The 15,321-nt window shown below is 49.6% G+C and overlaps 1 protein-coding gene across 1 annotated transcript; it reads right to left on the bottom strand.

Annotated features, from left to right (window-relative positions):
* Nucleotides 1-6,306: 6,306 nt before the first annotated feature.
* On the bottom strand, nucleotides 6,307-12,899 carry LOC137374234 (nascent polypeptide-associated complex subunit alpha, muscle-specific form-like). The gene is made up of 4 exons (XM_068040022.1): nucleotides 11,721-12,899; nucleotides 10,663-11,587; nucleotides 8,078-10,431; nucleotides 6,307-7,596 (listed from the first exon to the last, which is right to left on the bottom strand). The coding sequence occupies exons 1-4, from the start codon at nucleotides 12,897-12,899 to the stop codon at nucleotides 6,307-6,309; spliced, it is 5,748 nt and encodes a 1,915-aa protein (XP_067896123.1).
* Between the last annotated feature and the right edge of the window lie 2,422 nt (nucleotides 12,900-15,321).

Genomic DNA, 15,321 nt, shown 5'->3' with positions numbered 1-15,321 from the left:
ATGCTTGCTGACCTAAGTTGGCTCCTCAATTTGAAATTTCTCATTCTCCTGTTCAAATCTCTCCACAGCCCGAACCTTTCTGTAGCCCCACAACCCACCGAGAGCTTGGCATTCCTCCAACTCTGGATTTGTGTGCATGCCCCCACTTTTTTTGCTCTACCATTGGCAGCTGTGCCTTCAGCTGCCTCAGCCCTAAGTTCTGGAATTCTCTCCCTGAGCCTCCCTGCCTGTCTATTTCTCTTTCCTCCATTAAGATGCTCCTTAAAACCTATCCCTTTGACAAAGCTTTTAGTTATCCTTGATAACATCTCCTTCTTTGACTCTGTGTCAATTTTTCTCTGATTACACTCTTTGTGAAATGCCTTGGGATGGTATACAACATCAATAGTGCTATAGAAATTGTGGTTATTATTGCATTTAGTTGTTGTTGATATCAATATAAGCTGTTGTTGTTGTTGGTTTTGTTGTAGCTGTGGCTGGTATTTACCTAATAGCTTAACCAGCCCTGCAAAAAGTATGGCAAATTTACCTTTAACGTTAGATGTTGCTGTTTGTACCTTATTGAGGAATTAACTAAGCATTATATTGGGTTTTTGAAAGTTGCATCGAATGACATGCAATTCAACGGTATTCAACGGGTAAGCTAAAAGCACAGCTGGCCAATCAATAAAATGGAAGAAGCAATAATCCTGACAATCAACCGTGAACTGCAATTATGAGTGTCTTCAACATCTGAAATAGAGTTGGGGAGGGTGGGACAGGTACTCATTCACTAAACTTTCTGCACAATGGAACGTACTTAAATTAGTAAAGCTTGGCTAATGCACCAAGCACTTGAAGTTTTCCCGGAAGGTGTCAAGAAGAGAAGGCACACCAACTATATGTGCTAGTTGTGGCTCAGTTGTTAGCAGTCTTGTCTCACAGTCAGAAAGTTGTGGCTCAATTCCCATTTTAACACAAATGTCAAGGCTGATATGACAGTACTGAAGGAGTGCTGCACTGTTGGAGGTGCCATCCTTTGGAGGTGAGTTCAAACTGAGACCCTGTTTGCCCTCTCAGGTGAACATAAAAGATCCCATGGCGCAACTTCAAAGAACTTTCATTCCAAAGCATTTGGAAAATGAGAGCTTTAATGACATTCATTTATTCACAGATCAGTAACATTCCAAGGCCACATGCTTAATATTATAGATGTTTTTAAGGGGGAAGGGTAGATAAGTACACAAGGGAAAAAGTAATAGAAGGATATGTTGATAGGGTGAGATGAAGTAGGGTGGAAGGAGCCTCATGTGGATCATAAACATTGGCATAGATCCATTGAAGCCAAATGGCCTGTTTCTGTGCTGTAAGTTCGATACCATTCTATCAACAACATTTAACTCTACTCCTCCAGTTTATACTATGATCATATCATCTTCCAGCACAGAAGGAGACCATTCTGCCCATTAAACTCATGCCAGCTCTTTGCAAGAGATTGGTCCCACAAATAGACTGCAAATATTTCCTTCCTAGTAGACATCTGAATCCCTTTGAAGAGTTGCTATTGATTCTGCAATGAATTTGGGAAAATCGAGCGTGTGTCCGTCGGGAAATTTGAGCAAATTTTCTACCCATTTTCTTATATTCTGTGCACCCATGTGATCCTGTCCAATGCTATATTTTAACAGGATAACACCACAGTTGAGTCACTGCAATAATCCTTGGTGCTTCTGACCTGGGTTGGGTCAGAAAACAGCCAAGGCTTCCATTCCTAATTGGAAAGTGGACATGTGTGGAATGCAGTTGAAGACAGAGACAGACTTAGCAACATTCAAATAGCATGTCAGACCTAGATATTGCAATTGTTAAGCTGATGGTAACCCATTTAAAATGCTTACTATTTGTGATAGAAATGAAATAACTCGGCCTCATTGTCTAGGGTCATAGATGAAGATTAGTCATAAGCAATAGCACAGAGCGAGGGGGCCTGCCCAAGCATACCCCAGCCTTCGGGAAAGTGGGGAGAAAAAGAAAGAACTTGCAAGTATATAGTGCCTTTCATGACCTCAGGATCTCCCAAAGCGCTTCACAGCCCATGCAGTGCTTTTGAAATGCTGTCACTGTGGTAATGTAGGAAGAAAGTTGGGGGCATCCAGAACAGGGGAATATGACACTTAAAATTAGAGTGAGGCTATTTAGAGGTGATGTCAGGAAGCACTTCTTCACATAAGAAATCTGAAACTTGCCAAAACGCTGTTGAGGCTGTGGGTCAATTGAAAGTGTCAAAACTGGGATTGATAGATTTTTGTTAGGCAAGCTTCTTAAGAGTTACAGAATTAAGGCAGGCCAATAGATTTAAGATACAGATCAACCATGATCTTAATTGAATGGCAGAACAGGCTCAATGAGTTGAATGGCTTCCTCCTGCTCTTGTTCCTATCGGAAGCAAATTAGTAAAAAGTAAACTAAAATGCCAGTTACTTTCCAAATCATTTCTACAGACATTCTTAACAACTTCTCATAAAATCAGGAAGCTGAATAGTACTTTCCAGTATTTAATGCAAGTATTAGACATTTCTGCAAATGAGTGAATTATCTCCCATATACAGCAATAACTAACGGTAAAATAAAACATTGCTGACAATAAAATTGGAGCTATTTTTGTGTTTTGACCACACAAGGTGGTTATAGAAAGAAGGGGAATTGAGTTATTTTCAACAAAAGCTGCACTAAATTCATGAGCTAAACGTTGATTTTCACAGTTGTCAGGGAATGGCCTGAACATAATGGTCCCCATTAACTATTGTGTCGAGGCGGTGTCAAACAGACGTACTTGAATTTTTAAACGAAGTTTTTTTTTGCCTATCGTCTTAGGTCAATTAAATCTGTCTTTCTGTGGGAAAGAAAACCCTCTGTCAACTGCAATAATGTTGAAATATTCATCATTAATGTGCTTTCATCATGATTAAGTAAAATGGAGATCTGTGTGGAACTGAGCTGCTTGTATTCCAAGAGGCAGTAATTGAATTAGAGCATGGGGTGTGTTTTACAGAGACTAAATGATCTGTGGGGAGGAAGCTGCACCTCTTTAGTTATAACAACAAAAACCTGAATTTATATAGCACATTTAATGTAGCAAACTGCCACAAGGCATTTCTCAGGAGCAATATCAAGCAAAATTTGACACCTCTCTGCCTCTGTACCTTTCTCTCCCTTCTTTTAAGGTGCTTCTTTTTGAGCACTTTGACTAAGCCTTTTGTCACCTGTCCTAATATTGCCTTATGTGGTTGGTGTCAAATTTTGGCACATTACGCTCCTAAGAAGCACATACAAACATACGAATTAGGAGCAGGAGTAGGCCATTCGGCGCTTCGAGCCTGCTCCACCATTCAGTAAGTTCATGGCTGAACTGATTACTCCACATTTCCACCTACCCCCGATAACCTTCCACCCCCCTTGCTTATCAAGAATCTATCTCCCACTGCCTCAAAAGTATCCAAAGACTCTACTTCCACTGCCTTTTGAGGAAAAGAGTTCCAAAGACTCACGACCCTCTGAGAGAAAAAAATTCTCCTCATCTCTGTCTTTAATGGGCGACCACTTATTTTTAAACAGTGACCCCTAGTTCTAGATTCTCCCACAAGGGGAAACATCCTTTCCACATCCACCCGGTCAAGACCCCTCAGGATCTTATATGTTTCAATCAGGTCGCCTCTTCCTCTTTTAAAATCCAACAGATACAAGCCCAGCCTGTTCAATCTTTCCTCATAAGACAGCCCGCCCATTCCAGGTATTAGTCTCGTAAACCTTCTCTGAACTGCCTCCAATGCATTTACATCCTTCCTTAAATAAGAAGGCCAATACTATACACACTACTCCAGATGTGGTCTCACCAATGCCCTGTATCGCTGAAGCATAACCTCCCTACTTTTATATTCAATTCCTCTCACGGTAAACGATAACATTCTATTATCTTTCCTAATTACTTGCTGTACCTACATACTAACCTTTTGCGATTCATGCAGTAGGACACCCAGATCCCTCTGCATGTCAGAGCTCTGCAATCTCTCACCATTTATATAATTTGCTTCTTTTTTATTCTTCCTGTCAAAGTGGACAATTTCCCACTTTCCCACATTATACTCCATTTGCCAGGTCTTTTCCCACTCACTTAACCTATCTATATCCCTTTGTAGCCCACTTATGTCCTCTTCCTACTAATCTTTGTGTCATCAGCAAATTTAGCAATCATACCTTCGATCCCTTTATCTAAGTCATTTATATAAATTGTAAAATGTTGAAGCCCCAGCACAGATCCCTGTTACCTTGTAACATTTTTCTACAAGCAGGTTCAAAGAGCAGCTTTTAAAGGGTCTCCTAAAAGTGGAGGGAGAGGTAAGGAGACAGAGAAGTTTAGGCAGTGAATTCCAAAGTTTACGGCCAATGCAGCTGAAGACCCGGCTCCTAATGGTGAGGTGAAGGAAATTGGTGATGTCCAGGAGACCAGAATTGGAGGAGTAATGGGATCTCAGAGGATTGTAGGGCTGGAGGACATTGTAGAGATAGGGAGGGGCGAGGCAATGGAGTGATTTGAAAACAAAGAAAATAATTTTTAAATTGAGGCTTTTCCGGATCAGGAGTCAAGGTAGCTCAGCAATCAGATAGATGGGTAAACTGCATATAACAGAGAATCATATAATCGTTTCATCTTTTTTATTTGCCAATGAGAAGTTCTTGTGAGTCTGCTGAATGCATGGCCCTGAAATAAAATGAATTTTGTAGGCCTCCATCCAGATCCTAACAGGCATGAAGCCAGATCACTAAACTGCCCGAATTTGGCACCAGTAGAGGGTCTTCTTTGACCTTTGGGCAACCTATCGGTGGAGCGCACTAACTGGCTGCCCAATCTCGAGGCAACAAGGCTCCCCCCGTGATTATTAGGCCCAGGTCTCATTTAAATTTAGCAGGCCATAATTGAGGCCTCAAACTGGGGGCGTGGCAGCTGCCAGCAAGATAGGTTCCAGGTTGTGGTGGTGGTGGGGTGGTGGGGGGGGGGGGGGGAGGTGGGTGGTGCAGAGTCGCGATTGCCGAGGTTGGGGATCCTGGGTAAGCAGTAGCCTCCAATATACTTCTAAACTATGCTACATTGGCTGTAAAGCGCTCTGTGATACCCTGTGGGCAGAAAGAGACTGATATGAACGCAAGTTCTTCCTTTCAGATGGGAATCAGGTTTATTAATAAATGCATGAAAGAAATACTGTGGTCAGGTGGATCAGTTGGGCCTACAGTCTTCTGCTTGAAATTGCCTTGGTGTCCTGCGGCTGAAAAGGAGTTCAATCAGCCAGGTGCCCCTAGCTATCCCCTGTTTGATACGGAGCACGTGCGACCAACAGCTGAGGGCAGTACGGTGCTCAGTCTTCCATGGTTAAATAGTGTCTCATTCTGTATACTCACACTTGAAAAATGGCCACTTGGGAAAGACACTGCAGGGCTGGTGATGCCTGTGGAACCATACTTAGCATGAAGTTAGCACCTTCCAGAGTCGCAGGAAAATAAGAAAAAGAAAAAAAAGTATTGTGGCGGCAGATGATTCATATAATGTCTTAATGCCGTTGCACTGGTGAATGCATCATTGTACCCTCCTCCACATAGAAACAGATTCGAATGTGTGGGAAGGATGGTCAGCATCGCAAGGTATTCCTATTAATTTTATGCAATATCACAAAAGGGTACATCAAATTATATTCCCTCAATTCATACCTGAAATTGTGCTTTTATTTTCTTGATGCATAAACGGATATCTCATATTCAGTCTTTCACTAGGTGAGTCAGATTCACGATTTTATAATAATAGTGATGCTGATAGCACAACATCAAGGTCAATACTTTACAGTGTATGAACAAAAAAAATTCCATTTTTATTTTTAAAAAATTGGGGATTTTTTCTGCTGCCTTGGGAATTGAATTTCAAAACTCTGTCCGTTATGCTCTGAGAACTATAAATAAGCGAGCATATATTTGTATATATTTCTTTGCCTTTATTCTTTACCATACTTAAAGCTGAGAATATACAGCAACATATCATGAAACATGCACCAATTAAAGGCTGATATTGGATATTTACAAATAATGGCAAGAGGGGATGGGGTTTAGCAGCATGGTGCATAGTCAGCACTTTGGTGGCAACTGGAAAAGTTCTGGGAATTTGATCATGCTGGGAATAGTCTGGGGCTTTGATGGTGCTGCAGAATAATCCAGGGAATTTGGTTTCACTGGGGGATTCTCCTGGGTTTTGGTGGCACTGGCGAATTGTCCTGGGCTTTGGTTTCACTGGGGGATTCTCCTGGGCTTTGTTGGAACTGGGGGGCTCTCCTGGGCTTTGTTGGAACTGGGGGTTTCTCCTGGGCTTTGCTGGAACTGGGGGATTCTCCTGGGCTTTGCTGGAACTGGGGTGTTCTCCTGGCCTTTGTTGGAACTCGGGGATTCACCTGGGCTTTGTTGGAACTGGGGGATTCTCCAGGGCTTTGGTGGAACTGGGGGATTCTCCTGGGCTTTGGTGGAACTGGGGGACTCTCCTGGGCTTTGGTGGAACTGGGGCATTCTCCAGGGCTTTGGTGGCACTGGGGCTTTTTCTGGGCTTTGGGGGCACTGGGGGATTCTCCTGGGCTTTGGTGGAACTGGTGGATTCTTCTGGGTTTTGGTGGAACTGGGGGATTCTCCTGGACTTTGGTGGAACTGGGGGATTCTCCTGGGCTTTGCTGGAACTGGGGGATTCTCCAGGGCATTGGTGGAACTGGGGGTTTCTCCTGGACTTTGGTGGAACTGGGGAATTTTCCAGGGCTTTGGTGGAACTGGGGGATTCTCCAGGGCATTGGTGGCACTGGGTGATTCTCCAGGGCTTTTGCGCAACTGGGGGATTCTCCTGGGCTTTGGTGGAACTGGGGGATTCTCCAGGGCTTTGCTGGAACTGGGGGATTCTCCTGGGCTTTGGTGGCACTCGGGGATTCTTCTGGCTTTTGGTGGAACTAGGGGATTCTCCTGGACTTTGGTGGAACTGAGGGATTCTCCTGGGCTATGGTGGAACTGGGGGATTCTCCAGGGCTTTGCTGGAACTGGGGCATTCTCCAGGGCTTTGGTGGCACTGGGGATTTTTCTGGGCTTTGGAGGCAGTTGGGGATTCTCCTGGGCTTTGGTGGAACTGGGGATTTCACCTGGACTTTGGTGGAACTCAGGGATTCTCCAAGGCTTTGGTGGAACTGGGGGTTTCTCCTGGACTTTGGTGGAACTGGAAGATTTACCAGGGCTTTGGTGGAACTGGGGTATTCTCCAGGGCTTTGGTGAAACTGGGGGATTCTCCAGGGCTTTGGTGGAACTGGGGGCTTCTCCTGGACTTTGGTGGAACTGGGGAATTCTCCAGGGCTTTGGTGGAACTGGGGGATTCTCCAGGGATTTGGTGGCACTGGGGGATTCTCCTGGGCTTTGGTGAAAATGGGGGTTTCTCCTGGACTTTGGTGGAACTGGGGGATTCTCCAGGGCTTCGGTGGAACAGGAGGATTCCCCTGGGCTTTGGTGAAACTGGGGGATTCTCCAGGGCCTTGGTGGAACAGGGGGATTCTCCTGGGATTTGGTGGAACTGGGGGATTCTTCTGGGCTTCAAAGGAACTGGGGGATTTTCCTGGGCTTTGGTGGCACTGGGGGATTCTCCTGGGCTTTGAAGGAACTGGGGGATTATTCTGGGCTTTGAAGGAACTGGGGGATTCTCCAGGGCTTTAGTGGAACTGGGAGATTCTGCAGGGCATTGGTGGAAATGGGGGTTTCTCCTGGATTTTGGTGGAACTGGGGGATTCTCCAGGGCTTTGGTGGAAATGGGGGTTTCTCCTGGATTTTGGTGAAACTGGGGGATTCTCCAGGGCTTTGGTGGAATGGGGGGATTATTATGGGCTTTGGTGGAACTGGGGGATTCTCCAGGGCTTTAGTGGCAATGGGGGATTCTCCAGGGCTTTCGTGGAACTTGGGGATTCTTCAGGGTTTGGGTGTAACTGAGGGATTCTTCAGGGTTAGGGTGGAACTGAGGGATTCTTCAGGGCTTTAGTGGAACTGGGGGAGTCTCCTGAGCTTTGGTGGAACTGGGGGATTCTGCTGGGCTTTGGTGGAACTGGGGGATTCTTCTGGGCTTTGGTGGAACTGGGGGATTCTCCTGTGCTTTGGTGGAACTGGCGGATTCTGCTGGGCTTTGGTGGAACTGGGGGATTCTCCTGGGCTTTGATGGAACGAGGGGATTCTCCAGGGCTTTGGTGGAACTGGGGCATACCCCAGGGCTTTGGTGGAACTGGGGGATTCTCCAGGGCTTTGCTGGAACAGGGGGATTCTCCTGGGCTTTGGTGGAACTGGGGGATACTCCAGGGCTTTGGTGGAACTGGGGGATTCTCCAGGACTTTGATGGAACTGGGGGATTCTCCAGGGCTTTGGTGGAATTGGGGGATTCTCCTGAGCTTTGGTGGAACTGAGGGATTCTCCTGAGCTTTGGTGGAACTGGGGGATTCTCCTGCCTTTGGTGGAACTGAGGGATTCTCCTGGGCTTTGATGGAACTGGGGGATTCTTCTGGGCTTTGATGGAACTGGGGGATTCTCCAGGGCTTTGGTGGAACTGGGGGAATTCTCCTGGTCTTTGGTGGAACTGGGGGATTCTTCTGGGCTTTGGTGGAACTGGGGGATTCTCCTGGGCTTTGATGGAACTGCGGGACTCTCCAGGGCTTTGGTGGGCCTGGGGGATACTCCAGGGTTTTGGTGGAACTGGGGGATTCTCCAGGGCTTTGGTGGAACTGGGGGATTCTCCTGGGCTTTGGTGGAACTGGGGGATTCGCCTGGCTTTGGTGGAACTGGGGGATTCTACTGAGCTTTGGTGCAACTGGGGGATTCTCCTGGCTTTGGTGGAACTGGGGGACTCTCCAGGGCTTAGGTGGAACTGGGGGATTCTCCTGGCCTTTGGTGGAACTGGGGGATTCTCCTGGGCTTTGGTGGAACTGAGGGATTCTCTTGGCTTTGGTGGAACTGGGGGATTCTCCTGGGCTTTGGTTGAACTGAGGGATTCTCCTGAGCTTTGGTGGAACTGAGGGATTCTCCTGGGCTTTGGTGGAACTGGGGGACTCTTCTGGACTTTGATGGAACTGGGGGATTCTCCTGAGCTTTGGTGGAACTGGGGGATTCTCCTGGGCTTTGGTGGAACTGGGACACTCTTCTGGGCTTTGATGGAACTGGGGGATTCTCCAGGGCTTTGGTGGAACTGGGGGATTCTTCTGAGCTTTGGTGGAACTGGGAGATTCTCCTGGGCTTTGGTGGAACTGGGGGACTCTTCTGGACTTTGATGGAACTGAGGGATACTCCTGGGCTTTGATGGAACTGGGGGATTCTTCTGGGCTTTGATGGAACTGGGGGTTTCTCCAGGGCTTTGGTGGAACTGGGGGATTCTTCTGGGCTTTGGTGGAACTGGGGGAATTCTCCTGGTCTTTGGTGGAACTGGGGGATTCTTCTGGGCTTTGGTGGAACTGGGGGATTCTCCTGGGCTTTGATGGAACTGGGGGATTCTCCAGGGCTTTGGTGGGCCTGGGGGATACTCCAGGGTTTTGGTGGAACAGGGGGATTCTCCAGGGCTTTGGTGGAACTGGGGGATTCTCCTGGGCTTTGGTGGAATTGGGGGATTCGCCTGGCTTTGGTGGAACTGGGGGATTCTCCTGAGTTTTGTTGCAACTGGGGGATTCTCCTGGCTTTGGTGGAACTGGGGGACTCTCCAGGGCTTAGGTGGAACTGGGGGATTCTCCTGGCCTTTGGTGGAACTGGGGGATTCTCCTGGGCTTTGGTGGAACTGAGGGATTCTCTTGGCTTTGGTGGAACTGGGGGATTCTCCTGGGCTTTGGTTGAACTGAGGGATTCTCCTGGCTTTGGTGGAACTGAGGGATTCTCCTGGGCTTTTATGGAACTGGGGGATATTTCTGGGCTTTGATGGAACTGGGGGTTTCTTCTGGGCTTTGGTGGAACTGGGGGATTCTCCTGGGCTTTGATGGAACTGGGGGATTCTCCAGGGCTTTGGTGGGCCTGGGGGATACTCCAGGGTTTTGGTGGAACTGGGGGATTCTCCAGGGCTTTGGTGGAACTGGGGGACTCTCCAGGGCTTAGGAGGAACTGGGGGATTCTCCTGGCCTTTGGTGGAACTGGGGGATTCTCCTGGGCTTTGGTGGAACTGAGGGATTCTCTTGGCTTTGGTGGAACTGGGGGATTCTCCTGGGCTTTGGTTGAACAGAGGGATTCTCCTGAGCTTTGGTGGAACTGAGGGATTCTCCTGTGCTTTGGTGGAACTGGGGGACTCTTCTGGACTTTGATGGAACTGGGGGATTCTCCTGGGCTTTGGTGGAACTGGGGGATTCTCCTGAGCTTTGGTGGAACTGAGGGATTCTCCTGGGTTTTGTTGGAACTGAGGGATTCTTCAGGGCTTTGGTGGAACTGAGGGATTCTTCTGGGTTTTGGAGGAACTGGGGGATTCTCCTGGGCTTTGGTGGAACTGGGGGAATTCTCCTGGTCTTTGGTGGAACTGGGGGATTCTTCTGGGCTTTGGTGGAACTGGGGGATTCTCCTGGGCTTTGATGGAACTGGGGGATTCTCCAGGGCTTTGGTGGGCCTGGGGGATACTCCAGGGTTTTGGTGGAACAGGGGGATTCTCCAGGGCTTTGGTGGAACTGGGGGATTCTCCTGGGCTTTGGTGGAATTGGGGGATTCGCCTGGCTTTGGTGGAACTGGGGGATTCTCCTGAGTTTTGTTGCAACTGGGGGATTCTCCTGGCTTTGGTGGAACTGGGGGACTCTCCAGGGCTTAGGTGGAACTGGGGGATTCTCCTGGCCTTTGGTGGAACTGGGGGATTCTCCTGGGCTTTGGTGGAACTGAGGGATTCTCTTGGCTTTGGTGGAACTGGGGGATTCTCCTGGGCTTTGGTTGAACTGAGGGATTCTCCTGGCTTTGGTGGAACTGAGGGATTCTCCTGGGCTTTTATGGAACTGGGGGATATTTCTGGGCTTTGATGGAACTGGGGGTTTCTTCTGGGCTTTGGTGGAACTGGGGGATTCTCCTGGGCTTTGATGGAACTGGGGGATTCTCCAGGGCTTTGGTGGGCCTGGGGGATACTCCAGGGTTTTGGTGGAACTGGGGGATTCTCCAGGGCTTTGGTGGAACTGGGGGACTCTCCAGGGCTTAGGAGGAACTGGGGGATTCTCCTGGCCTTTGGTGGAACTGGGGGATTCTCCTGGGCTTTGGTGGAACTGAGGGATTCTCTTGGCTTTGGTGGAACTGGGGGATTCTCCTGGGCTTTGGTTGAACAGAGGGATTCTCCTGAGCTTTGGTGGAACTGAGGGATTCTCCTGTGCTTTGGTGGAACTGGGGGACTCTTCTGGACTTTGATGGAACTGGGGGATTCTCCTGGGCTTTGGTGGAACTGGGGGATTCTCCTGAGCTTTGGTGGAACTGAGGGATTCTCCTGGGTTTTGTTGGAACTGAGGGATTCTTCAGGGCTTTGGTGGAACTGAGGGATTCTTCTGGGTTTTGGAGGAACTGGGGGATTCTCCTGGGATTTGGTGGAACTGGGGGATTCTCCAGGTCTTTGGTGGAACTGAGGGATGCTCCAGGGCTTTGGTGGAACTGAGGGATTCTCCTGGGCTTTGGTGGAACTGAGGGATTCTCCTGGGCTTTGGTTGAACTGGGGGATTCTCCTGAGCTTTGGTGGAACTAGGGGATTCTCCTGGGCTTTGGTGGAACTGGGGGACTCTCCTGAGCTTTGGTGGAACTGAGGGATTCTCCTGGGCTTTGGTGGAACTGGGGGACTCTTCTGGGCTTTGATGAAACTGCGGGATTCTCCAGGGCTTTGTGGAACTGGGGGATTCTTCTGAGCTTTGGTGGAACAGGGGGATTCTCCTGGGCTTTGGTGGAACTGGGGGACTCTTCTGAGCTTTGATGGAACTGGGGGATTCTCCTGGGCTTTGGTGGAACTGGGGGATTCTCCTGAGCTTTGGTTGAACTGGGGGTTTCTTCTGGGCTTTGATGGAACTGGGGGATTCTCCTGAGCTTTGGTGGAACTGGGGGATTCTCCTGAGCTTTGGTTGAACTGGGGGATTCTTCTGGGCTTTGGTGGAACTGGGGGATTCTCCTGAGCTTTGGTGGAACTGGGGGATTCTCCTGAGCTTTGGTTGAACTGGGGGATTCTTCTGGGCTTTGATGGAACTGGGGGATTCTCCTGAGCTTTGGTTGAACTGGGGGATTCTCCTCAGCATTGGTGGAACTGGGGGATTCTCCTGGGCTTTGGTGGAACTGGGGGACTCTTCTGGACTTTGATGGAACTGGGGGATTCTCCTGAACTTTGGTGGAACTGGGGGATTCTCCAGGGTTTTGGTGGAATTGGGGGATTCTCCTGAGCTTTGGTGGAACTGGGGGATTCTCCTGAGCTTTGGTGGAACTGGGGGATTCTCCTGAGCTTTGGTGGAACTGGGGAATTCTCCAGGGCTTTGGTGGAACTGGGGGATTCTCCAGGGCTTTGGTGGCACTGGGGGATTCCCCTTGGCTTTGGTGGAACTGGGGGTTTCTCCTGGACTTTGGTGGAACTGGGGAATTCTCCAGGGCTTCGGTGAAACAGGAGGATTCCCCTTGGCTTTGGTGAAACTGGGGGATTCTCCAGGGCTTTGGTGGAACTGGGGGATTCTCCTGGACTTTGGTGGATCTGGGGAATTCTCCAGGGCTTTGGTGGCACTGGGGGATTCTACTGGGCTTTGGTGGAACTGGGGGTTTCTCCTGGACTTTGGTGGAACTGGGGAATTCTCCAGGGCTTCGGTGGAACAGGAGGATTCCCCTGGGCTTTGGTGAAACTGGGGGATTCTCCAGGGCATTGGTGGAACTGTGGGATTCTCCAGGGCCTTGGTGGAACAGGGGGATTCTCCTGGGATTTGGTGAAACTGGGGGATTCTTCTGGGCTTCAAAGGAACTGGGGGATTTTGCTGGGGTTTGTTGGCACTGGGGGATTCTCCTGGGCTTTGAAGAAACTGGGGGATTCTTCAGGGCTTTGAAGGAACTGGGGGATTCTCCAGGGCTTTGGTGGAAATGGGGGTTTCTCCTGGATTTTGGTGGAACTGGGGGATTCTCCAGGGCTTTGGTGGAAATGGGGGTATCTCCTGGACCTTGGTGAAACTGGGGGATTCTCCAGGACTTTGTTGGAACGGGGGGTTTATTCTGGGCTTTGGTGGAATGGGGGGTTTATTCTGGGCTTTTGTTGAACGGGGGGTTTATTCTGGGCTTTGGTGGAACTGGGGGATTCTCCAGGGCTTTGGTGGCACTGGGGGATTCTCCAGGGCTTTGGTGGCACTGGGGGATTCTCCAAGGCTTTCATGGAACCTGGGGATTCTTCAGGGTTTGGGTGTAACTGAGGGATTCTACAGGGTTAGGGTGGAACTGGGGGAGTCTCCTGAGCTTTGGTGGAACTGGGGGATTCTCCAGGGCTTTGGTGGCACTGGGGGATTCTCCAGGGCTTTGGTGGCATGGGGGGATTCTCCAAGGCTTTCGTGGAACTTGGGATTTCTTCAGGGTTTGTGTGTAACTGAGGGATTCTTCAGGGTTAGGGTGGAACTGTGGGAGTCTACTGAGCTTTGGTGGAACGGAAGGATTCTTCAGGGCTTTGGTGGAACTGGGGGAGTCTCCTGAGCTTTGGTGGAACTGGGGGATTCTCTTGGGTTTTGGTGGAACTGAGGGATTCTTCAGGGCTTTGGTGGAACTGAGGGATTCTTCTGTGTTTTGGTGGAACTGGGGGATTCTCCTGGGCTTTGGTGGAACTGGGGGATTCTCCAGGGCTTTGGTGGAACTGAGGGATGCTCCAGGGCTTTGGTGGAAGTGAGGGATTCTCCTGGGCTTTGGTGGAACTGGGGGATTCTCCTGGGCTTTGGTGGAACTGGGGGATTCTCCAGGGCTTTGGTGGAACTGAGGGATTCTCCAGGTCTTTGGTGTAACTGGGAGATTCTCCTGGGCTTTGATGGAACTGGGGGTTTCTCCAGGTCTTTGGTGGAACTGGGGGATTCTTCTGGTCTTTGGTGGAACTGGGGGATTCACCAGGGCTTTGGTGGAACTGGGGGATACTCCAGGGCTTTGGTGGAACTGGGGGATTCTCCTGGGCTTTGGTGGAACTGGGGGATTCTCCAGGGCTTTGTGGAACTGGGGGATTCTTCTGAGCTTTGGTGGAACAGGGGGATTCTCCTGGGCTTTGGTGGAACTGGGGGACTCTTCTGGGCTTTGATGGAACTGGGGGATACTCCTGGGCGTTGGTGGAACTGGGGGATTCTCCTGAGCTTTGGTTGAACTGGGGGATTCTTCTGGGCTTTGATGGAACTGGGGGATTCTCCTGAGCTTTGGTAGAACTGGGGTATTCTCCTGAGCTTTGGTTGAACTGGGGGATTCTTCTGGGCTTTGGTGGAACTCGGGGATTCTCCTGAGCTTTGGTGGAACTGGGGGATTCGCCTGAGCTTTGGTTGAACTGGGGGATTCTTCTGGGCTTTGATGGAACTGGGGGATTCTCCTGGGCTTTGGTGGAACTGGGGGACTCTTCTGGACTTTGATGGAACTGGGGGATTCTCCTGAACTTTGGTGGAACTGGGGGTTTCTCCTGGATTTTGGTGAAACTGGGGGATTCTCCAGGGCTTTGGTGGAATGGGGGGTTTATTCTGGGCTTTGGCGGAAATAGGGGGATTATCCAGGGCTTTGGTGGCACTGGGGGATTCTCCAGGGCTTTGGTGGCACTGGGGGATTCTCCAAGGCTTTGGTGGAACGGGGATTCTCCAGGGCTTTGGTGGAACTGGGGGATTCTCCAGGGCTTTGGTGGAAATGGGGGTTTCTCCTGGCTTTTGGTGGAACTGGGAGATTCTCCAGGGCTTTGGTGGAAATGGGGGTTTCTACTGGATTTTGGTGGAACTGGGGGATTCTCCAGGGCTTTGGTGGAAATGTGGGTTTCTCCTGGATTTTGGTGAAACTGGGGGATTCTCCAGGGCTTTGGTGGAACGGGGGTTTTATTCTGGGCTTTGGCGGAACTGGGGGATTCTCCAGGGCTTTGGTGGCACTGGGGGATTCTCCAGTGCTTTGGTGGCACTGGGGGATTCTCCAAGGCTTTGGTGGAACTTGGGGTTTCTCCAGGGCTTTGGTGAACTGGGGGATTCTCCAGGTCTTTGGTGGAAATGGGGGTTTCTCCTGGATTTTGGTGGAACTGGGGGATTCTCCAGGGCTTTGGTGATAATGGGGGTTTCTCCTGGATTTTGGTGGAACTGGGGGATT

This window comes from Heterodontus francisci, chromosome 10, assembly GCF_036365525.1.
Source record: "Heterodontus francisci isolate sHetFra1 chromosome 10, sHetFra1.hap1, whole genome shotgun sequence".
NCBI lineage: Eukaryota > Metazoa > Chordata > Chondrichthyes > Heterodontiformes > Heterodontidae > Heterodontus > Heterodontus francisci.
Note: the sequence above shows the minus strand (reverse complement) of the source record. Positions and strands in the feature narration are given on the sequence as shown.